Below are 24,700 nucleotides of genomic sequence, written 5' to 3'. Positions count from 1 at the left end.
ACAGCACGAAGGAGTACAGAATTTCCAGATGGTCACCCGTTCATCTACTAGTATCGCCTTCCATCGCTTAACTTAACTTCAGTGATCTATCCGAAGTAGGAATAGTTTTGATCAGAGGTTTTGATCAATAAAGATGTTTTTATGATTCGCTTTCACTGGATGGACTCTATGTATGACCCTTTGTCAGCCAAAAACTCTGGCCAAAAACTACAGTAATTTATCGTTTGATAGCAGAGACGAGACATTCTATGGCAGAGACTTTGTTAGTTGTGTTTGGTAGCATGCTTTGGTAGATTCCAATTTTTTTATGGGATGAAGATTTTTTAAAATAACCTTAAAAACTTACATTTTCTTTGCAGTTCCGCAGTGTTTTTTTCGTAGGTTTTCCTCCTAAAATGTATAATGAACACCCTTATTTATCGTCCGCTAATACGAATATCCTGTAAGAATGATTTTTCATATATTTTACGCACTATCGATAAGAGAAAAGTAGTACAGAATAGGTTATGCAATTATGTACATGAAATATTAAAGGCGGAATCCCCTTATAAGTTTTGGAAAACGTGCAGTTTTAGAATTTATTGTACTAGCACAGGTAGCCCAACAAAATTCTCTAAACATAAAAAAGAATTAAAAGCTTACTTAGAACATAATAAGGAAAAGATCCGGGACACTGAACAGAAATTAAAAGAAAGGGGATATGTCATACTGCAAGATATTAAAGATACCAAAACTAAAGTCAAAGCAAAAGTTGAAGAAATTGTTGAAGTAAAAGAAAAAAGCATTTAACTCTTTGTTATTAATTATTATATTTTAGAAAGAAAACATTTATACCGTACCAAATTTCTTATGTATCTCAAGGATAATAGTATCTCCCTATTTAGGATTTTTAATAGTCCAAGGTAACTTCGATTTTGCGCTTGGTATTTTAGGGTTTGCTGCTGTTACAGACTTGGTATAGAATCATCAAGCTCTATAAAGATGTTAAATTATTCATATTATTTTGTAGTTAGATGGATGGATTGCTAGAACATGGGAGAGTCAATCTTCTAAAATGGGAAGTTTTTTAGATCCAATGGCTGATAAAGTTTTAATAGCAATTTTATTCTTAACTCTGACATATGCTGATCTTATTCCTGTTGCATTGACAGGGCTGATTATTACAAGAGATATTGTGTTGGTTATTGCAGGATTTGTAATTAGATATATTTCTCTTCCACCACCTGTAAGCAACTTTAAAACTAATTCTAATTGGTTTTAAACAATCTATTTTGTAGAAAACATTCGTAAGATATTTTGATGCCACTCATGCAACTGCACAGTTAGCTCCTACTTTGATTAGTAAGGTAAATACAGCTGTGCAGCTATTGCTAGTAGGGTCAACTTTAGCAGCGCCAGTTTTTAACTACGTAGATCATCCACTCTTACATAGCCTGTGGTATATTACAGCTGGGACAACCATAGCAGCAGGTCTAAGTTATATCTTATCAAAAAACACTTATAAACTGTTAAAAAAAACATCTATTAAAAAGTAAATATTAACTTAAATGTCAGTGTAACATTTTCTTAACATATGTATATTAAAATCTTTTTTATTATTCTGATATTTTTTAATAATAAGTACAACATATTTAACAAACAATATTTAATACTGAAAAAGTATACAGAAATTAATATATACATTTAATAAATAAATTACAAAACTACCATCTCCAATTATCTAATCGAGACTTCTTTAAAGCTTCTAATGATTTTAAAGCTTTCTCTTCGGCACATGTTCTATCTTTCAATGTTTGCTGCTTTTTCCCTCCATTTAATACAGATTCATGTTCTAAGGCACCTGAAACCCCCTTTTTGGAGAAAAGATGTGCTAAGATATAATCATCATTTTGCCCTTTTTCCAGCTTTAACTTTTTTTTCTCACGTTTCACTAAACCTTCCACTTCTTCACCGTCAATTTTACCTGATGTATCTACGATATGTTTTCGTTTTCTTGATTTAAGTTTATCTTGATTTTTTTCTTCTGTTTCAGATGAATTATCATCATCTGATACTTGAGATATTCCTAAATTCTTTTCCATTTCTTTTATTTCCTTTAAATTCATACTGTGATAAAGGTTGGCAGTTTTAGAGCTCTGTTCAAGTGCTTTATCAAAACTTATCTCAGTTTTATCATCATCAAGTTTATTTATGTTTTTATCCTCAATGTACATTGCCTTCCACCTATTATAATCCATCAGATCTCTAGGACTTAGATGTTTTAATCTTCTCTTTTCTTTTAATTTTTTCTTCCTTTCCTCATCCAATTCTTTTTGGAAATAAGATTTATTTTGTTCCTTCTTCACATCTAGGGTGCCATTTTGTTGTGATATACTTTTTGCAATCTTTTGAGCTAGAGCTTTCATTTCTAGAACTTTATCTTCAGAAAATTTAAATGATTCTGAAGAATTTTCAGTATGTGAGTCAAGAGATGTCATGGTAGAACTCTTTTTTTGTTTTTTTTTCTTTTGGGTTTTTTGCTCCTCTAATTTTTCCTGCATTTTGATCCTAGACTCTCTAAAAATGTTGGTTGTTTCAGGATTAGCTTGTGCAGATTCTGGCAATGAAAACAAATCAAATAAATCTGATGATTTAAAGAATTTGTTAGTGCTAGGATCTACTAAAACTTTCTTACTTAGCAGTTGTTTCCAAACCTGTCTTTGGTACATTTTCTCTTCTACAGTACCAGCAGAAATAAGGCGATAAACTGTCACTGACTTATCTTGGCCAATTCTCCATGCTCTTTCTCTTGCTTGAGCATCTGTTGCGGGATTCCAATCGGGATCATATATTATTACTCTGTTGGCTCCTGTTAAATTTACACCTAAACCACCAACTCTAGTTGTCAACAGAAACACCTCAAAACTACTATCTGTGTTAAATTTATCAATTAATGATTGCCTTGAGCATATAGTGGTGCTTCCATCCATTTTTAAATATTTGTAATTTTGCTGTGAAAGAAATAATTCAAATAGTTTTATCATTGATCTACCTTGACAGAACAAAAGTGTTCTGTGGCCTTGTTTTTTCCATATTTTCAATAATGCAGACACAACTACCATTTTACCAGATCTCTTATAGTATCCATATTGTGTCTCCAAAGATGTCTCATCATTTTCATACCAATCAGTTTCACTTAAGTATAAATCTGGATGATTACAAATTTTTCTTAAAGCAGTTATTGCTATTAGCATATTTGCTTTAATGTGGTTATCAGTACTCCATTGTTTTATACCTCTACCCAGTATATTATTGACTTGTTCAGATACTAAATATTCTTTATACAAATTTCGTTGTTGGTCAGTTAAAGAACAGAATAATACCTGTTCACTTTTATGAGGTAAATGAATGAGATTCTTTACATCATTTTTCATGCGCCTTAACAAAAAAGGTGATATAATATTTTTTAATGTTGACGCCACAGATAAAGCTGTTGCTTCCTGCATTGGACTAGAATTAGCAAATCCACCTTGTAATATTGGATTGACAAAATGTTCTGTAAATGTAGCCAGATTACCTAACATTCCTGGATTGGTAAAATCAAATAGACTCCATAATTCTGTTAAATTATTTTGCATGGGACTCCCAGTTAACATTATTCTATGTGGTGTCCTGATACTTTTAATAGCCACTGATATTTTAGCATTTGGATTCCTAATTTTATGCCCTTCATCCAGAATAAAATAATGCCAATTATATTCACAAAGATTTCCCTTATATTTCAATACTGCAGCATAAGTTGTTATAATTATGCCCTTGTTGTTATTGATTTCATCAATGAGTTTTGTTTTATGACCTTGATGTGTTCCTGACTGGTGAAGAATGGCTACACGAAATTCAGGAGCCCATTCATAAAAATGCTTAACCCATTGATGAATTACAGTAGCAGGACAAATAATCAATGTTGGTCCAACTCCTATAAACTTGCAATGTTGAGAAACTATTTTACTGTATTGTAATGAATGTAAAAAGGCAATTATTTGAACTGTTTTGCCTAAACCCATTTCATCTCCTAGTAAACCACCTGTAGATCTTTCATGCAAGTCCCATAACCATTTTACACCACTTTTTTGATAACCATATAATTTATTCCATAGATCTCTTGGTACTTTCAAACCGCCATTGATTTCCTTATATCCATTATCTATTAACTTATTGGATTCATAACTTGTGCTGGCAAGCCCCTCCTCTATTTTATTATAGTAAGCATTTAATCTAGCTTTATAATTACTGTGCAAAGCATCATCTTTTAGTCTTAAATTACCAACATACACCTTTTTTGATATTTTTTTAGTACACACCTTTCTGGGTGTCTTACTTTTATTTAATACAATTTTATTTTCTGGTACATAATCTTCATCTGAAAATTCCTCTTCGCTAGGAATGTAATCACTTTCAGAACTGCCAACATCTATTTCTGCATTATTAATTCCATCTTCATAAATAAAATTTACTTCGTTACATTTAGAATTTAAAGAAACACCATCTTTAATTGGCTGTTGAATATATAATGAAACATCATTTAAAGGGCGACTGCATTCTGAAAATACATTGCTGTTTTTAGTATCCTCTTTACTAACATCCAACCCTCTAGGCTTAGTTTCATGACTTTGTTCAACAAATATTTCAAGTTCTTTTGAAGCTTGTTCTTCTAAAACTTCTTGAGATTTGCTCCAAAGAGATATTCCTTGGAAAACAAGAGATTGCAATTCATTATTCTAAAAAGTTGATAAATTATTTTATATTCGTCTAATTAAAAATATCCTCATTAAAATGATTTGAAAATATGTTTCTATTACCTCTTCAGTCATTTTAAGCTCTACCTATAATGTGATTATATTATGAAAATTAATTTCTCTTTTAAAAACAAAACATAACCTACGGGATGTTGGGGATGATAAAATTTGTTTTGAAGGTTGTCAACATAGAATAACTAACTGGTTGTCAATGTCCAGTCCAGGGTGCATCCACACATCCACACTATCCTAAAAAAGGCGTATCGGCAAAGAGTAGATAAGACTTATCCATGGCATTGAACTATGTACCATGAGACTTATCCATGGCATTGAACTATGTACCATGAGACTTATCTACTCTTTGGTATCGGCGTAACGACCTTGAATCGATTTTAGGGTGCAGCCACACTATCCTAAAAACGGCGTAACGGCGTAATGACCTTGACTAGATTTCCAGTAATTCTATTGGCTGAAATTTTTGACAGATAAAATTTCTGACAGATGAATGCTTCAGCCAATAGAATTACTGGAAATCTATTCAAGGTCATTACGCCGTTACGCCGATACGCCGTTTTTAGGATAGTGTGGGTGCACCCTTAGTATTTCTATTGGCTGAAATTTTTGACAGATAAAATTTCTGACAGATGTATTTTCCAGCCTATTACTGGAAATCTATTCAAGGTCGTTACGCCGATACGCCGTTTTTAGGATAGTGTTGATATGGTGTTGATGCACCCTCAATGTCAAGGTTGGCCATGTGCCATGATCATGTCGCAAAACATGTTGCCCACGGATGTATATTACCTATACATCCGTGATGGTGCCCCATAATATTAAAAAAGAGGAGGAAATTAGAGCCGTTAGAGCCCTTGCAGCTCGGCACTAAATAGTTGATTTGAGTTGATTCTTGGCTTCTGACCACCTTCTGACTTAAAAGCAGAGATATAGAAATAGCTACTTCTTAAAAGTAAGCTACTTCTATATCTCTGCTTAAAAGTAACTTGTAACTTTTAAGTAATGTTTTCTTTTTGCTGCCAGGGCTAATCTGAACAGGGCCTACATTGTTTACGCGGAATCCGAACTGTGGTCCGCGATCATTTTTTTTTTCTATTTTTTGCCACTTGTCTATTACGACATTCAGCCATCTTATTTCTTAATATTTAATTAGCGTTTAAAATCGGACAAATACAGACTCACACACACATTTAACACCCATGTCCGAGACCGGAATCGAACCGGCGACCTTGCGTCTACTAGAAAGCAGCGCAATCATTTCGACCACAAGGCCGACCGTCCGCGATCATGGTGAATGGGCTACCAACTTGGTGAGTATCTAAAATCAACTCTTAACGCACGAGATATCTGGTCTCATCCGGCCTCAACCCAAGGATACTATATAGAGATAAGGATAGTTCGATTCCTATCTTCCTGCACTGTCAGTTTTTTTACGTCATCTACTGACGAGTTGAAGTTGGCGCTAAAGATTTTACTGATTTTAGACAGTGACAGTTATTTTTGCATTTGACCGACGACCGCACAGTGCGTTGGAAGATAAATTTAGCGGGACAAAAGCGTTTGGTTAGAAATAAGCCAAACCAAAAAATGTGTACTGATAAGAATAAATAGTAGACATTCCAATTGATACAAAAATGCATGAATATTCTTTGTATTTCGATACATTTTTATCAACCAAATTTGGTCGTTTTATGCTCAGCAAGGCAGAGATCATACGAAAGCAAAATATTTACAAGTGCTTATACATTCTATTAGAAAGCCAAAATATGTTGAAGATCGCCAAAGGTATGTACTTTTCTACTGTACGTATATTATTTGTTAAAATCCTTCGTGCCGTTGTTCTGCAGATATCAAACTTTCACTTTTTTTTCAAATATCGATGTATTGAATGATGTAGATCTTTTGAGTTACCAATAGTTACCAACACAGGGAGTTCAAGCTTAACAGGTGAATGCCCAAAAAGATTCATTTCAATCGGATATTATAAAAACAAAACAACTCCATCAAAAGGCACTGAGTTTAAAAAACGGTCTTAGATACTTACTATATATGAATTTACAATTACCGAGTGTTAAAATTAAAATTAAAATATCTATCTTATTTATTATTTTCAAAATAAAATATATTTTTTAAAATAAATTATAAAGGGTGTCACAAGATTACAAATTAATTAAAAAAAACTGCTAAAGATAAAGAAGTTTTTTGATATCATAATTTTATGTATTTGGCAAATAGTTTACAATACGGTTTTTGCGTGTCATGTACGAATAATATCATAGTTTTATTATCTTGTATTTATTTATTAATAAATTAAGTTGTTAATAAATAAATAAATTTAATCATATAGTTGCTATATATTAGACCATTAGCTACGTTCTTAGATTTTAAGTCCCAAACATTGCTCTTGAGATTTTGTCCCGCTAGAATAACCATCCGTCGCACTGTGGAGCGCTGGTCAGCGCGTGACGTAGCATTTCTCGGCGACTACGACAGCGGCGATTTGACGCGATCGAACAGTCCTTTAGAATCACAGTTTAGAATATATACAGTTGCAGAATTCCATATTGTTCTTTCACTGTTTGGGCTTCACTTTTTGGAGATTAACCTGAGTATATTTGTAAAAAGTAATACGTATATGGGTGTACCTAAGATTTTTGATCCTTGTCTTCTTATCTTATTCAAAGGAGTTTCCAGACGGTCACCGGTTCGTCCAGTGTTGGTTTTACTCCGATCACGACTCCGATGATCTAATGGAAACCGGTGTTTGTACGTAGCTAGGCTGTTGCCACATGGTTGCCACACTGTTGCTATGGAGCTGTTGCCCACAGTTATGGAGTGTAGAGGTAAGGAGAAATAACTCTTATGGGACTTTTATTGAAAAAGTGGTCACAAAATGGGAAGAATAAGGGTTCGCCAAATGACCACAGTGGCGCTAAAAACGCATAAATCTAAAAAATGAAAAGTAACCATAGATCAGAGAATAAAAATAAATATAACCAAACATTACCCAAAAAAAGTTTTGTTTTTATTTTTTAGAATATAAAATAATTATTGTTTATCAATATTTTGTGCTTTATTTATTATTTAACAATGGTTAAAGTGTGTGTGGTGCGAAGTTGATTGAATAGCTGATGGAAAAATAAAGAACAAAGGCAAAGCCTGTAAAATACATAATTATAATTCAGTATTGTATTATTTGTATTATATGTAAAAATTAGAGTCAATCAAAAGTGTAGTAAACATTTTTCGTAAGATTATTGACATACATGTTACAAAGTATATTTTTACAATCCTTTCTATAAAGTTACAACCTGAATAAAATTTATTTTTAATGATTTTAAAGTTTGACAGACATGCACAAATTGTTGGCATTTTTATAAACAAATAAAAGTAGGAAATAAATAAAGTTGTAGGTACTTTCAAAAAATATAGTTAACTGTAAGTGCTGTATTTTAATAATCTATCAAAAATCAAAATCATCAGGATAATATTAGGTATTTTCAGACAAGAATTAGATTAGAGCGATGGTTAAAAGCATTTAGATATTGCTTTGAAATCTACAGATAAGGTATGGCAGTTTCATTTTAAAGAACAAGATGTTAAAGTTTATGATAAAATTGTCATCAGAAATACTGTCCACTTGCAGTATTTACATAGGAAAATATTGGAGGATGAAGCTCTACCTACTGCTTCAGGTTAACCTCAGGTTAATTTAAATTCTGAGTTGCCACAACAGCAACAAGCAAGAAGGGCACCATTAAATGAATATTATACACATAAGTATTATTATACACAGAAAGAGTAATGTTATACACATAAATATTAACATTTTGTAGAGCAGCAACAGAATAAAAACTACTTAGAGCAACTAAAACAGGAACCATTAAATGAATATTATACACGTAAGTACAATTTGATCGAATAAAAAACGGCGTCAGCGATGCCTATGAAATGAAGATTGCTGTCATTTTATATGTAAAATAATATGGAGAATGTCATCGAGATGTTCATTTCCAAGCCAACTGGACGCCGTGTTTTTTCGATCATACAGTATTATTATATTCATAAATAGTAATATTATACACATAAACATCCCTTGATAAAGATTAACATTTTGTAGAGCAATAACAGCATCAAATAATGGAAATAATGGACCCTATTGCTCAAATCAAAAACAAAATTTCATCATTACCACTTTATTGGTTATATCAATAAAAGAAATTATTGAGTTTATGAGTCTAGATCCTACAAGCAAGCAGATCTATCACATAATTTAAAATGAAGATTTATCTATTATAGTATGTATAAACACTTTGCATCTTTTATTCAATGTTGTAATGAATTAACAAATTGCAGGTAATTTATTCTAATAATGAAAAAGAAACTTTGGATCAAAAAATATTTTCTTCTGATGAGGCTTATGAATATTAAAGTCTGTTGAAGTTTGGCCATTATGTGTTGGTATACAATTTATTTATGATGTTACAGTAGTTAAACCATCCGAATACAAAACATATTTAAAATCCACTATTCTTAATGAACCAACTTGAGAGGAAGCTAAGAGAAAGGTTCTATTGGGTGGACTACAAGAAAAAGGGACATATACATGAGGATCTGGAAGGGCTATAACATTACGTCTCAAGCCATGGAACAATAGGAAACGAAATTCAAAGGAAAATATTACAATACGTGGGATGCAAATTATAGTGCAAAGAATTGAGAAAAAGAATTATTAAAAGTAGTTATAGTTATGATAGTTAAACCATCCGACTACCAAATATATTTAAAATCCACTATTCTGAATGAATAGCAACTACCAACTTGAGAGGAAGCTGCGAGAACGATTCTATTGGGTGAACTACAAGGAAGACATGAGCATCTGGAAGGGCTATAAAATTATATTATTTCACGTTTCAAGCCATGTTGGAATAGCTGGGAGTGAAAAAGAAGATAATACTGCACACCATTCTTGTCTAGAAGTAGTTGATATTAAGGTAGTTAAACCATCCTACTATCGAACATTTAAAATCCACTATTCTGAATGAATGGCAACTACGATGGGGCAAAACGTAAATAAATACTTGTACAGTATAAAATTACATTATATTGGCTTAATTTTTATACTAAATAAAATGTGTTACGTTATTTTTGACCTGCATTATATTTATTTAAATCCCATATCATCAATTAAACTTTAAATAAAGTTTTCCTAATTATAATTAACATTAATTTTAAACTAAAGCTTTTTTCATCTTGAATGAGATTTACGAAATAACTTATGAGAAAAAATAAAAAAGAGGCTCAGTCTATTGCTTCTGAATAATTGATAATAAAACCACATGTTGACTTACTTTTATACTAAATAAATGTAGGTATGAAGTTATTTTAAAGCTGCATTATATTTATTTTAAACCCATCACCAATTATAACTTTAAATAATTTTTTTCTTAATTATAATAACATTAATTTTAAGCTAAATGATCAGAATAATGTTTTCGTCGTCTTGAATGACATTTGCGAAATAACTTATGAGAGCAATAAAAAAAGAGCCTAGTCTATTGCTGCTGAATAAAAATCTGTAATTTATTTCATGTGACATAAAAATAAATTTGTATTTTTTTGAAACCCGCGGCTTCACGTATATGATTCACGTCAAATGTCTTTTGAATCAGCTGTTCTAAAAATGTTCGGCGCATGTCTTAAATTTTAGGTTTTTGCTACAGCAGCGCCATCCTAATTCTTCCCTTTTTTTGACCATATTTTAATGCACGGAGTTGTTTCTCCTTACCTCTACACTCCATACCCACAGTATACATAAATTAAAAACGAAGAGGAGGAAAATCTTCCTCTTAAATATATTAGGCACTGAATTAAAATAAAATTTTCAGAAATATATGAACATTATAAATTCTCTATATGAACAGTGTTGTTACAATAGGTACAATTGTACTATTTTGGGTACATTTGATAGTCAAGGAGTACATAGGTACAATTGCAAGAAAAAATGTACAATTCTTACTTCTCAAACCCAAACTAACCCAAACTTAAACCCACGTACAAATTTTTAGACGAACGGTGATACGCGATGCGTGGATTTGAAATGCAGGTCGCTAGGAGCAGAGGCCCAGAATTATACATCACTTGAAATGCTGTTCAAGAGCTCAAGCTGCACGGATGTCAAACGTAAGTTTGATATCCATGCGGTGAGTAGGAGGGGGGACTAATCACTGCGACCTTAGAGATCTATTGTGAGTTCCCATTTAACCAATGCTATTCAAAGCTCTTTGTAGCTTCTGTATTGCTGTCCTCCATTTGCGAATTTCAAGTTCCAGAGCTTTACGCCCTGGGTTGCTCAGAACGGTTCTGAAAGGAGCTGTGCGAGATAGCCTGGTGCCTCCATATGGCGCGGAACCAGTTCTGAACTTTATGACTCAATTGAATGGAGGGAGAGTATCGCGTTCTTGAACAGTTCAGAGCTGCGCAACTGCGTGAAAGGAGGACAGCATATGGTGTATATATCTGTGGGAGGGTGCATCCACATTATCCTAAAAAAGCGGATCGGCGGCGGTGTATCGGCGTAACGACCTTGAATCACTTCCAGCAATTCTATTGGCTGAAAAATTCATCTGTCAGAAATCTTATCTGTCAAATTCACCTGGCAAAATTTTCAGCCAATAGAATTGCAGGAAATCGATTCAAGGTCGTTAAGCCAATACGCCATTCCGCTGTTTTTAGGATAGTGTGATGCACCCTACGTACCAAAACTTGGTAAAAATGGGGTAAATAGAGAGATCACATGACCCCACATTTTTGCACCAAAAATGTACAATCCCACTTAAAAAAGTACAATTTCGACACCATTTATAGTACAAAAATTTTTGCCCTTGTAACAACGCTGTATATGAATGAGAATCTTTAGGCCCTACATATCGGAAGTTATTTTACAACAGGATTTGGTATACCCAGGACCCAGAATTTATCTGCAAGTTTTTGAAAGTTTCAAATGCATTTTTAAATGAGAATCTAAGGATTTTTGACATGCTGTTGTTTTTGTTTATTCAAAGGTTTTTTTTCATCTGGAAAGGTCACTGTGACTGACATATGGAGGCTAGACTGACAAACTGACAACGACAACAAACTGCTTCGTGCTGACAATTGACAAACTTGCATGGTATCCGAATGGTACGAAAAAGTCAAAGCAGCAAGTCTCCTAGCAAAAAATCTAGAAAAAGCGAACCAGATGCGACCCATAATGTGATGTTCACCACGTACTCGAGAGGTTCGGTTCATAAAAGGAATTTATATATCGTTTCATTTCCCATTATATTCCTGTTTACAATTCTACGTTCTTTGTTGTATCAGATCTTTCTCATCCTACGCTTTGTTTATTTTCGTTCGTCAAATTATTTCGTTAAAACTAGGAACGAAGATGCTAACACGAATGACGATACCGAACGCAGCAGTTGTATTTTAGTTGAAGAAATAACAGAAATGGCTCAAGTAAGGAGCACAGGGCCAGGTCCCGGAGACCCACTTCTAGCTAAACAAAAACACCATCACAGAAGAGCGTTTGAATATATATCGAAGGCATTAAAAATAGATGAAGAAAACGAAGGTTGATGTAAACTAATGTTCTTGTTATATTCATGATCAGATATTTTCAGGCCAGAAGGATTTAGCTATTGATCTTTACCGCAAAGGAATTACAGAATTGGAGCTGGGAATAGCTGTCCAATGTTGGGGTGGTCGAGGTGAAGTATGGGAGAGAGCACAACGACTGCATGAAAAGATGAAGACAAATTTGGCAATGGCTAAAGACCGGCTTCAATTTCTAGGTATTATTTATATTGTTTACGATAGTATTATTCTGTTATATTTTGAGTTTTATATTTATTTTTCCAAAAAGGGAATCTTTTATTTTACTTTCTATTTAAGTGGAGATTTATTTATAGAAAATGAGGATAAACTGCAACAGTTGGAGTTTGAAGTTAAATCAAAAGAGTCTAAGTTACTTAGCAATATACCTACCCCCAAAGTAAATGTTCCTAAACTTCCAGGTACTTTTAAGTGTTTTTTTTTCTATTTTGCATAATACTAATATTTCCTACTTTTATAATTTAACTGAAGGGAGCTTAAGAGGTATAACTGTTATTCTAAATAATTATCTTATCAGTGAAAAGAGTATTATTTCTTTAATCATCTGATTTTTATTGCTTTATAAAACCTGTCAGTTTGCTATTGCTTTATTATTTTCTTTATTTTTCTATTCTTTTCAGCATCTGGCAGAAAACTGACTGTAGCTGGAAAACGTCCCACAAACTCCACCCTATCAAAAAGTCAAACGCTTCCCAGGTCAATGGGATCTCGATCAGCTCCCATTCAACCAGTTAGACCATTCAATAAAGTTGCTTCTACACCTCCTGCTGTTAAAAAACAGTTATCTATACCAGGAAATGTTTCATCTCCATCACGTAGAACAAATAATGGAAATACTACTAATTTGGGAAATACAAGCAAATCAGGGGCCAGAGGTCGTTCCCCTACATTGAAGGGTGTCGATCCTAAATTAGCGCAATGCATCTTGGACGAGATCGTCGAGGGAGGACCCCAAATTCAATGGGATGATATTGTTGGTCAAGAAACAGCCAAACAAGCACTGCAAGAAATGGTTATTCTCCCTTCATTGCGCCCAGAACTGTTTACTGGACTAAGAACACCAGCCAGAGGATTGTTACTGTTTGGGCCTCCTGGTAACGGAAAAACTTTGTTAGCAAGAGCCGTTGCTACGGAATGTCAGGTAGCTTAAAAGATAACTCAACAGTGATTCAGTGTTTCAAAAAAGCTCTTTCTATATAGAGTAGGGACTCGATAATCCGGATTAATTAAAGCTATGGTTAGTCTGGATTATCGCGTGTTGCATTTTGTATATCTTCTCTCTTCAAGCCCCATCTACATTCCGAGTTTCAACCCCTTAGTTCACATAGAGCCCGAGTTACGACGCTCCAAAGACCCATTAAATCGGACGATTTTTTCGCCATTAATGATGTGGTTTCATAGTACACGAAACGTCGTCAAAATATCATGAAAAGATGGGGCTTTTCGGGCTCCATCTACATTCCGAGTTTCAACCCCTAGCTCACATAGGGCACGAGTTACGGTGCTCCAAGATCAATACCATTTTTGTGATTACCTTTGGCCACCTTGTCGTCTTCGCGTAACGCTAGCTCGCGTGTCACGGCCTTGAATTTTTACTGCCATCGCGCATAAAGAAGGTTCACTTCAAAATCTCTCTTGTCTCAAAAATTTACGTCGAGTTTTTCTTATTACCTATTCCGAATCGTTCGTGCTACGCATACGTAGACGGAAATATGCACTATATTTTCATATGCGCATGTGCTGTAAAGTTCTAGGACGGTTCAGAATCGGTAACAAGAAAAACCCAAACTATGCTTTTGTCACCCACAGATTAAAGCTTGATTTTCATGGTCCGACGGTGCTCTGATTGGTCATAGTGTTTTCGCGCCACTTTTCATCCATAAATAATTTACTTCAGTCCGTCAACGGATCCGAAGGTTCATACTAGTGGTCGAGAACTATCGATAGTCCCCACCATCGATAATTATCGATAGTCATAATAATTAGTGAGCTTACCAGTTTTTAGGTTATTTTTTAAATAAATTATGTTTTGTGGGAGATCATTGACGTAAAAAGTACCCCAGACTCTTTAAATAACATTTTTATATTAAATCACCGCCTGCAAATGGAATGGTGTGATGTGTCCAAATCACATACGTTTTTTTTATATTTTGATTTATGTTTATTATTGTTTATCACATATAAATTAAATTGCAAAATGCAAAGCAAAAATGCCAGATTAGATCCAAAAATCCGTTGGCCGTAAGCTTGAAGTTGACGTTTGATGTTAAAGTTGACACTGTTGACAGTTAACGTTGACAGTGTTGACACGACATTTGATAATTTTGACAATAATGACATATTTCGGATTGACTAACTGCTCTGAAAACTCGTTTAAAAGAAGATTCTTATTTATTTTCGGCCTATGTTAAAGAACCGATTGGTTGTGATAAAAAAAATTAAACCTGAATGTCTTTTCTTTATTGAAACTGGTAAATAGTAATAAAGACATAATTATCGAAAACTATCGATGGTCAGAAATATAATATCGATAGTTTTCGATAGTATAAACTATCGATAAATGTATGTATGTATGTATGTAATTGTCTTTATTTCCCACAAAAATAAATACAAGAGCAAGTAATTATATAATAAACACAATGATATGAACATAACAGAATAATACAAATTCAGTGGAAAATGAAGGGAAATTCAGAACATAAATTATTATGTTCTGCTCTTCCATTTAACTCCAGAAAGAAAAAAAAAATGATACAAGAAATTTACAAGAAAACAAATAAATGTTAAATAAAAAGAAAACGTAAACAATCGCGAAATTATAATTAAACGACTATAATATAACAATACAAATACACTCATTTATACATCTTTGCACTGCTCTTCGAAAAGCCATAAACGAGCTCTGGTCTTGAACGAAATACTCGTAAAACTCCTTAAGTGAGTTGGTACCTGAGCATAGATCTTTGAGACCGAATAACTGAAAGATGTTTCGTAGAGGGAGGTTTTGTGGTAAGGAACTGATATATTAGTTTTATGACGGATGTTAATACTATGAGCCTCTTGTCTCAACTGAATTTTATTGAAAAGATATACTGGTTTATGCGATATTAATTATATTGTGATATAATATAATATTATTCAAAAGAAATCTATTTTTCAAATTTAACCAATGTAGTGTTTTAAAAGTATGTGCTACATGATCATATTTTCGCAAACCAAATATATATCTTAAACAATAATTTTGTACTTTCTGTACTCTGTACATATCATCCATACTTACGACTGTGAGAAAACGACGGAACAATGAGAGAAATGGGACAAAACTAAGGTATTGCATAGATTGGCTTTTACCTTACTATTTAAAAAATGCCGCAGTGGATAAAGCTGTCTTAATGCCGAAAATGCCCTTTGAATAGATGCAGATATGTGTTGCTTGTATTTCAAATTGTGATCAATTATAATACCCAGATTTTTGGCTTCGGTAACAACATCAAGATTGACATTATTAATCTTAAATTTAGCTAATTGGCAAACATCATGATAGCAATTTTTACTTGAAAATTTTGTGTTTTAACTTGTGTTTTAGTTGGATTCAACTGTAATTCATATTTTAGAGACTGTGCATATATATATATGTTGTAAATCTTCATTGATCATATTAATGGCAAAATTTAAAGAATTCCTATTAAAAGAGGCATACATCTGAGTGTCATCAGCGTACGTATGTATCTTACAAAACTTAACATCGTTGTGAATTAGAGAGGTATATATACAAAAAAGGAGAGGTCCAAGGATTGAACCCTGAGGAACTCCACGTACTAACTTTATTGGATATCGATAGGCTATCGATAGTTCTCGACCACTAGTTCATACGATAACGGACGTTTTGACACTTTTTTGACAAATTTAATCTAACCTTAATAAAAATACAAGTAAAATAGCAAAATCGTTATGGAAATGAACATATAAAATAACACCAACGTATATCCGATAACCGGAGGCATGAAAATGCAATAAATTTAAAAACTGCGGTATTTTCTAACCAATCAAAGTCTTTAAATTCTACCAATAAAATTAATATCGTATCAACGTATCGTCGGACAACGGGTGCATGAAAATCAAGCTTAAGGCGGAACCTTTGGCAACCAGTGGCTGTTAATGTAACAATGCAAAATTTTGATTATTGAGTCATGCGATCCAAATTATCGTTCTTCGGATTATCGAGTCTCTACTGTATTCTGAAATAGTCACAATGTACTCTACGATCTATGATATCTATGATCAGATTTTTGAAAATACTGTCATCAAATAATGTATTATATGTTAATAGTGATAGTCTAAGAGTTAGCAACGTATTTTAAGACGTCTGGCTTTTTGATATATCTTTTAATATGCTCTCTGGAACAGCATGCTGTCTGGCTGCCGATACCCGTTGCGTTCACTACTGCGCATCGGAAGAAGATCCTATATATATATATATATATATATATATATATATATATATATATATATATATATATATATATATATATATATATATATATATATATATATATATATATATATTTTAATTTAGTCCTAGAAATTCTAGTATTGAATATAAATCGAACATGTCTCCATAGCGCAGTGCGTAGAGTTTACGATCACGAATCGAGTATTCAGAGTTCGAATCCGGGTCAGGACAAAGACTGTTTTATTTTATTTTCGTTTATATTCTGATAGTAAAGTATTAAATAATTCTGGTGATTCAAAACGAAAACAAATATTTAATACTTTACTATCAGAATATAAACGAAAATAAAATAAAAAAAGTCTTTGCCCTGACCTGGATTCGAACTCTGAATCCTGGGTTCGTGATTGTAACTCTACGCACTGCGCTATGGAGACATGTTCGATTTATATTCGATACTAGAATTTCTAGGACTAATGAAAATATAGGATCTTCTTTCAATGCGCAGTAGGGAACGCAACGTTTACCGGTAGCCAGAACGCAACGTTTACCATGCTGTTCTAGAGAGCATAGTAAAAGATATATCAAAGAGCCAGACGTCTTAAAATACTTGTTTTTCCGACGTTGCTAGCTCTCGTACTATGAATAATAGCCATTTGTTTATGTTCTTTGATTCTATTTAGGCTACATTTTTTTCAATCAGTGCAGCCAGTTTAACATCAAAATATGTAGGAGATGGTGAAAAAATGGTCAGAGCCTTGTTTGCCATAGCAAGAGAACTACAACCATCAATTATATTCATTGATGAAGTGGACTCTTTGCTTTCAGAGAGGTCTAATAATGAACATGAGGCCAGTCGCCGTTTGAAAACTGAATTTTTAGTTGAATTTGATGGATTACCTAGCAATCCCGACAATGAGAGAGTAAATTAACTGTAATTTAAAATACTGACATTTTAATAAATAATTCCCCCCCAGGTCCTAGTCATGGCAGCAACTAACAGACCACAAGAACTAGATGAAGCAGCTTTAAGGAGGTTTACCAAAAGAGTTTATGTGACTCTACCTGACTTGGAAACTAGAATAAAATTACTGAAAAAGCTTCTTTCGAAGCAGGGTTGTAGTCTGACGTCGCAAGAACTGAAAAGATTGGCTACATTGACTGAAGGGTACTCGGCAAGTGACCTTACAGCTCTTGCCAAAGATGCGGCTTTAGGCCCTATAAGAGGTACTTTTATTTGTTTTTCTTCTTTATTATTTAACGAAATTATGACGTTTTTCTCAGAATTACAACCAGAACAGGTTAAACAACTAGATCCTAGCGCAATCCGAAGTATCACAATGAAGGATTTCTTGGATTCCTTGAAAAGAATTCGAAGAAGCGTGTCTCCACAAAGTCTTGTGGCATATGAGAAATGGTCACTTCAATATGGTGATGTTTCAATATAACCATTCCATAGCATTTGTTTACTATGTACCATTTCTTTCATTTTTATTTATCTGTGATAACACAGTCAATGTGTTCCAGAATGTGGAGAAAATGATATTGTATGAACAGGACAACTTGAAGTTCAGTATTTTCCACATTTAGTGGTGTTATTTGTAGTATATTATTTCATTTCCTTGTTGCCGTTTGAATTAGATAATAGGATATGTGAATTTGTTGTAGCGTAGTTTCACTTGCCATACAACTATTTTAGAATTTTGTTTGGCAAATTTTTACTATTTTGGATTATAAACATTAAAAATTAATATAGAACGTAAGAAGTGTTTATATTCCGAAATTATTATATTAACAAATTGGTTACCCTTTGGTTGGACCAATATAATAAGATTTGGCAGACCATCGCTTCATTTTTTATCATGTTTATATATTGAACGATTAACTTTTAATAAATCAGTGATAATCAAGAAAATGTGGACTTTTAACTAAATATACATGGGAAACACTTTTGGGTTTTTTCAAATAAAAGGCAGTAGTAGAATTGATGAATTATTATATTTATAATTATAAAGCTTTTCAAATAAGTACTCTAGACCATATGATTGTATAATCATAGACAAATGTAACAAAAATAATTTCTAATACTGGTAATTTACGAATACATTTCTAATATTTTTCAAAATTAGCATATTAAAAAATCAAATAAAATACTTTTTCATTTTGAAGATAATCTTAACATTCAAAACGCATCATACATTTTTTTATTTCATTAAAAAAATTGGAATACCACTTCTAGAGAGTTTCATATTTAAGACTGAATTAATATAAGAATTCGATAAATTACATTAAACGCCGTCTTTTAAGTAGAGAGATTCATTGGTTGTAATAGAGACAAAAAATCGAAATAGTAGATAATACCGTATGATCGAAAAAAAACGGCGTCAGCGATGGCTATGAAATGAAGATCGCTGTCATTTTATATGTAAACTAGTTGAAGCCTGGCGCATCCGCCACGACATCAGGAAAAAAATACTTTTTATTTTTTTTTAATTAAATGAAAAACAAAAAATCCGGCGACAGTTTTTAGAAGAGCCAATTAGCTATCTTTTAGTAAAAAAAAGCAACTTTCTAGAACAAGTCGTTACTTCAGTAGAGACGACACAGATAAACATTAGCATTTTATATATGAGAAATGTAGAAGCAAAACAGGCAATCTCCACTTTTTAACAAAACTGACAATCTCCATTTTTTTATTTCTAATTAGCATATATCTATAACTGTAATAACTAGATATGTGCAGATTATGCATTTTACACCCCCTATTTTATGCAAACAAATTTTGTTATATTATGCGGCTTTTATGCGCCCAAAAATGGTTCATTATGCGGCTATTATGCGTTAAAAAGTTACTTATTATGTGAAAAAATGCTCATAGAAAAGTAATTTTATGTTTTTACGTAATAAAGTGCTTAAAGGTCGGTATTTTCGTTAAAGGTTTTTAAAAACAGAAAAAAAACACAAGATTTCACAAAACGCAACATATTATATTTAAACAATGTCAATTTTTGGTAACTATAAATCATCTTAACAAGATAACAAAAGTTTAATAATATTATCAAATATTAATCTCATAAAAAAAGCTAAAGAAAAAAAGCTGTTTCAACATCATCTTCGACAACCCAATCCGAACAATCATCTCCAAAATACATACACATCATAACTTCAACGTTTTCAGGAGAAAGTCTGCAACGTCTAGGGGAGAGAATATCACCATAGGCTGAAAAAGCTCGTTCGCTATCGACATTTGCCACTGGGATATGCAAAACTTGCATGCAGTATGTAAAAAACTCAGGATAATTGGGTCTCAATCCTAACAGTACCTTCCATACAAAATCTGTGTTATCTTTATTTGTTTTGGAGTTCTGAACTGCCTCTTTCACCTCATCCGACATTATACCATGTAAAACTCTGAAATCAGCAGTAGGTACTTTGTGTGACAGATGAATCTTTTCCTTTTCTTTTCAAACATCGACACAAGTCGCCACAACAATTTTAATTGGCTCAAACCATAGTCTTCTTAAATTGCAGAAAAAAGGAAAAAAATGCCACTTTATGCGATAATTATGCACTTTGTGCATTATGCTGCAAAACGACCCGATTATGCGTTATTATGCAGGGTGCATACGTCCTCTGGAAGGTTTAGTGATGACTCAACTTTGAACCGTTTTAAAGCCTTTCTAAAAATTATGCAATTATGCGAGTGCATAATCTGCACATCTCTAGTAATAACTATATCAAAAAGATTAGGGTTCTTTTGTCACTCAACGAATATATAGGTACATCAGAATAAATAAGAATTATCAAAAGTCGTCAGCTAAGCGATTCATTATTGCGTTATTATAAATTTGTCTCTTCTGAAAAAATATGATGAGTGGAGATACCCGGTTTTGCTTCTAAAACCCTCATAATATGTAGATTTATATGGGAGATGTCATTGATCGTCATTTCCCAGCCAACTGGACGCCGTTTTTTCTCGATCATACGGTATAAAATAACGTAAGACAACCGTATCACAGTGGCCTTTGAAATAATATTTATTATTATTTTTTCTTTGTGAGACGTACAGTTGAAACGTACAAAACTAAATATTTTCCAAAGTGCTTTTTTGTTTGGAATTTTTTATATTATAATTTATAGATAGTATTTTGTATTTATAAATTATGAAGTTTGTTTTCATATTATTTAGGTAGGTATGTTAAATAGCAGAAAGTCTAGTTCTAAAATAGATGGTTGCCTCTAAATGCCATTTTGTATTAGGAAATTCTAAATAGATAGGTATTTTACGAATGATGTTTATCGTTTACTTATGTTTATTTGCTAAAGTTCTTTTCACCTAACTTTTCCCAATATAGCGGATTCATCATAATTTCTGCCAAGTTAGTTTTTGTTTTTAGTTCAAATGATAATAAACACGGCTGGACTTGACTTAAACGAAAATATAAACTTATTTTTCCATATTTTTTTATTATTTATTAAATTGTTCTTTTAACTGCTGCTAAAATGTATTTATTAAAAAGTGGCGGAATAACCCAAAAGTAGAAAAGTTAATTAAATATTACAATAAATTAAATGTGTTAATATATCTTAAAAATCGAAATATTTTTAATAAGGACTTGTAACAGAGAGTCTACCTCAGAACCATTTTTTTTGTAAATTTTAGTTTGAGCTGATTTTTGTAGGAATAGTTAGATGAGAAGCACTATAGCTTGAACTAGATTTAACCTCTATTTACAGTGGTGTGCTTAAAACAGTCTTAATACTGACATTAATAAAGAAATATAATTTCGAGATAAATGCACATAATTATAAATAAATAGTTAATAAATAATCAGGCTTAGATATTAAATAATTATGAAAATATACTATTAAACAAAATAAAAATATAACAGTCGATTAAAAATAGTGTTAAAACTCGAACAACTAAAGTTTTGATTATCACTAAAATCTAACTCTCAACGTATAAATAAATAAACTTTGACGATAAACAAAAATATTTAGAGTGTAATTTAAATTTTAGTCTTACGTGTATATTTTTACAAAAACCCAGTACTATCTTACATCAAAGACTTCTGTGTTTTGACAAGCTTAAAAACTAAAGGTACCTGTTTATTTTCGCCGAATCATTTGGACAGGACTTTCAGGTGGCGATTCGACGGAGTGATCATGCTTCAGGGCTTTCTTGGTGCTTTTAAAATTCGATCCTAATTTTTTCAAGGGTCTCGGGGATATACTGGACTCGACGTTTTGGGAGTCTGTTTGATTCATCCAAACATTTCTTGATGAATCGTTCACTGATACTACAAAACCAAATTTCAAACCTCATTTCTCACGTTTGTATAGGCTTGGTGCATTATCCGCCCGTGCTGCCACCGCCCGAGAATATCGTAAATAACGAACACATACAAATACACGGGTTTAAATAGCGAGTAAACGAAAAAATTAGTATATAATTATTCTAAAGTGTTATAAAGTATAATCACAGCTTAAGTAAAAACCAGCTCGGACAGTGTAGCGTGCCGCTTTGATCTTTTTACGCTCGGATTTGCGATTCGAAAGAGGGGGAACACTAGAGCGGCGAGCTCTCTCGCCAAAACCAATAGCCGCGTAAGCGCCAGTCAGCCCAGAGATGTATTCAAAAAAAAATTATTCGACTGGTGCTAGAACATAATTTAGATACACGTTTTTTAAATTGTTGACTTTAAATAAATATGCATTCTCAAAGAAAAACATTTAAAAAACAAATTAATTAATTTATTTCTAGAAATAACAGCAAAATGAAATAAGTACATTGATTACTTATAGTTATTTACGAATGTTTCTAAATTAGGAGCTTTCGGTTTTTGTTTGCTACATTTAAGTTCTTAGTAATATTCTTTAAGGTATAATAATTTCTAACTTTTGCGTATAAATTTAACAAAAAATACATTATAGGAAAATTTTGATTGATGGTTGAATTTAATTGTCTGAAATAATTTAACGAATTTACATAATATATTTTCATTTAAGAAAAGTTCTTCAAAATTGTTCTGAAAAATTTTATAAAAAAACTTTTTTAAAAACAAGTTTTTATTTAAATACACTAAAAAGAATAAAATAAACTTTTTCTTTAGAACTTTTATTATGAACTTATAACGTCATTACACAATTTTAATATTATATAAAAGCTTGTCGCGAGATTTGAGTGTACATTTGCACTCATAAAAATCTGGTACGACAACTTTATCTTGTAATTCCTGGTCTAGTGGTCTATCATAACAGAAACTTTGAGAATGAGACAGGGTAGACACAGGTTTTAGTTAATTTACTTGTTTATCGATGTAGAGAAATCTCGCGACAAGCTTTTATATATCTAATATTAAAATTGTGTAATGACGTTCTAAGTTTATAATAAAAGTTTTAAAGAAAAAGAGTTTATTTTATTCTTTTTAGTGTATTTAAATAAAAGCTTGTTTTTAAAAAAGGTTTTTTTATAAAATTTATCATCTACTTTTTAGTTATGCTTGTTTCTCAGTGCCACACACTTAAACTCAATTTTTTTTTCTTAAATAACTTTCTATGGGATCCTAATAATATGTATATCGATTTTCATTAAAAGAACTTGAAAAAAACGACAACTGTCAAATTTGACAGTTCAAAGAGACAAATAAAATGAAAACCGACTATGGGGTAGGGGTCATCCTATATATCAATTTTTATCAAAATCGGACAACTTTGAAATTTTTTTTGACAGCTGTCAAATTAGACAGCTCAAATTTTTTCTTTCATTTTAGCCCATGGCCATCCTACATATCAATTTTTATGAAAATCGGTTGACTTTGAAATTTTGACATGTCATTAAACTGTCATTTTTTCAAGATGGCCGCCCATATATTTTTTTTCATATGTATATACCCACAATATACCTATACAGGTTGTTAAATTGTTCATTACTCGCGGCAAGAGTTTTATGGTTGAAATAACCTCGGCCCGCTCGTCGATAGACGACGCGACGGAACGAGTCGGCAGAAAAATCAATAATGCATACGTTCTCAATAGGCAGTGTTGCCATTCTGTTTCCCTATAAGTAACTGTCGAGTTAACAACCTGTATATATATATAATTTCAGCCCGATCCATTCATAAATAGAATTTTAAAAAATCAAAAACCTCAAAAATGCCGCCATTTTGACAGCTGTCAAAAATTCGGGTCATGCCTTGCAAAAAAATGTATTGTCATCGGGACTGAACCTACATGCCAAATTTCAATCTCCTACAATAAAAGGAAGTGGTTTTAATTTAGCTTACAAGATTTGCCCCGAACAAACATACATACATACATAGATAGTTACATACAAAGCAAGTTAAATAAAAGCTTATAAAACTAGCCTCCAATGAGGAAACTAAATAAAAAAATGGTCACTTGGCATTAGCAAGCCTCCAAATAAGTAGTCTTCATCGTTTTGAAAAGCACTAAAGTGTGAATATACTTTTGAATTGAACATTAATTTTGAATTGAATTGAAAATTAAACAGACTATATTTTGAATTATTTCCATAATTATTTGTGCACCAGCAGCCGCACATTCCGGAAAACATTTTCCCATTCCATCAATAAAAATAAAATTGAAATAAAAGCACAAATACCTATGGTTAAATATAAGAAAAAAAATCGAATTAAAATCTTCCGTAATACGGCCCTACGCGCCACCGGTGGAGGCTATGCATCGACTGAATGAGGCTGACTGTCGGTCGCTTAATTCAGTTAGCGCATCGTCGGAGTGGGGCGTTTTAAATTCGAGCGTGGGAAAAATTGGCGAATGTCAA

General features: G+C 32.5%; 4 protein-coding genes and 1 long non-coding RNA gene across 7 annotated transcripts in view; 3 read left to right on the top strand and 2 right to left on the bottom strand.

The window, feature by feature from the left end:
• Positions 1-258: 258 nt before the first annotated feature.
• LOC115881222 (probable cardiolipin synthase (CMP-forming)) lies at positions 259-1,600 on the top strand. The gene is made up of 4 exons (XM_030898638.1): positions 259-768; positions 818-955; positions 1,010-1,225; positions 1,278-1,600. Exons 1-4 carry the CDS (start codon positions 403-405, stop codon positions 1,533-1,535), a joined length of 978 nt encoding a protein of 325 aa, XP_030754498.1. The 5' UTR covers positions 259-402; the 3' UTR covers positions 1,536-1,600.
• A 30-nt stretch (positions 1,601-1,630) lies between these two features.
• On the bottom strand, positions 1,631-5,061 carry LOC115881215 (DNA excision repair protein ERCC-6-like). The gene is made up of 3 exons (XM_030898629.1): positions 4,922-5,061; positions 4,839-4,862; positions 1,631-4,757 (listed from the first exon to the last, which is right to left on the bottom strand). The coding sequence occupies exons 2-3, from the start codon at positions 4,848-4,850 to the stop codon at positions 1,704-1,706; spliced, it is 3,066 nt and encodes a 1,021-aa protein (XP_030754489.1). The 5' UTR covers positions 4,851-4,862; positions 4,922-5,061; the 3' UTR covers positions 1,631-1,703.
• Positions 5,062-8,919: 3,858 nt separating this feature from the next.
• Positions 8,920-9,739, top strand: LOC115881225. Its single transcript, XR_004050005.1, has 2 exons — positions 8,920-9,088; positions 9,147-9,739. It is a non-coding gene; the product is annotated as an uncharacterized LOC115881225 (long non-coding RNA).
• Positions 9,740-11,540: 1,801 nt separating this feature from the next.
• On the top strand, positions 11,541-18,811 carry LOC115881216 (spastin). 3 transcript variants are annotated; one of them, XM_030898632.1, is made up of 8 exons: positions 11,541-12,069; positions 12,212-12,405; positions 12,455-12,625; positions 12,743-12,847; positions 13,067-13,587; positions 17,580-17,819; positions 17,874-18,123; positions 18,181-18,811. In XM_030898632.1, the coding sequence occupies exons 2-8, from the start codon at positions 12,282-12,284 to the stop codon at positions 18,342-18,344; spliced, it is 1,575 nt and encodes a 524-aa protein (XP_030754492.1). In that variant the 5' UTR covers positions 11,541-12,069; positions 12,212-12,281; the 3' UTR covers positions 18,345-18,811. The 3 variants fall into 3 exon arrangements, with proteins under 3 accessions (XP_030754492.1, XP_030754490.1, XP_030754491.1); XM_030898630.1 differs by having other exon boundaries at positions 11,541-12,405; XM_030898631.1 differs by lacking the exon at positions 12,743-12,847 and having other exon boundaries at positions 11,541-12,405.
• Positions 18,812-20,890: 2,079 nt separating this feature from the next.
• Positions 20,891-24,700, bottom strand: part of LOC115881224 (probable Rho GTPase-activating protein CG5521) — a 32,443-nt gene continuing 28,633 nt past the window's right edge. Inside the window, exon 25 of the mRNA XM_030898641.1 lies at positions 20,891-22,196. Within this exon, the coding sequence (XP_030754501.1) occupies positions 22,006-22,196 (191 nt within the window). The 3' untranslated portion in view covers positions 20,891-22,005. The remainder of the gene's footprint in view (positions 22,197-24,700) is intronic.

Source organism: Sitophilus oryzae, unplaced genomic scaffold (genome assembly GCF_002938485.1).
Source record: "Sitophilus oryzae breed Bouriz unplaced genomic scaffold, Soryzae_2.0 scaffold_1701_pilon_pilon, whole genome shotgun sequence".
NCBI lineage: Eukaryota > Metazoa > Arthropoda > Insecta > Coleoptera > Curculionidae > Sitophilus > Sitophilus oryzae.
Note: the sequence above shows the minus strand (reverse complement) of the source record. Positions and strands in the feature narration are given on the sequence as shown.

Excerpts from the sequence above, each read along its gene's own strand:
- LOC115881222 (XM_030898638.1), top strand. The coding sequence starts at position 403 with ATGAACACCCTTATTTATCGTCCGCTAATACGAATATCCTGTAAGAAT. Across the intron at positions 956-1,009 it reads TTGCTGCTGTTACAGACTTG|TTAGATGGATGGATTGCTAG; the intron begins GTATAGAATCAT and ends ATTATTTTGTAG. Across the intron at positions 1,226-1,277 it reads ATATTTCTCTTCCACCACCT|AAAACATTCGTAAGATATTT; the intron begins GTAAGCAACTTT and ends TCTATTTTGTAG.
- LOC115881216 (XM_030898630.1), top strand. The coding sequence starts at position 11,970 with ATGGTACGAAAAAGTCAAAGCAGCAAGTCTCCTAGCAAAAAATCTAGA. Across the intron at positions 12,848-13,066 it reads AAATGTTCCTAAACTTCCAG|CATCTGGCAGAAAACTGACT; the intron begins GTACTTTTAAGT and ends TATTCTTTTCAG. Across the intron at positions 13,588-17,579 it reads CCGTTGCTACGGAATGTCAG|GCTACATTTTTTTCAATCAG; the intron begins GTAGCTTAAAAG and ends GATTCTATTTAG.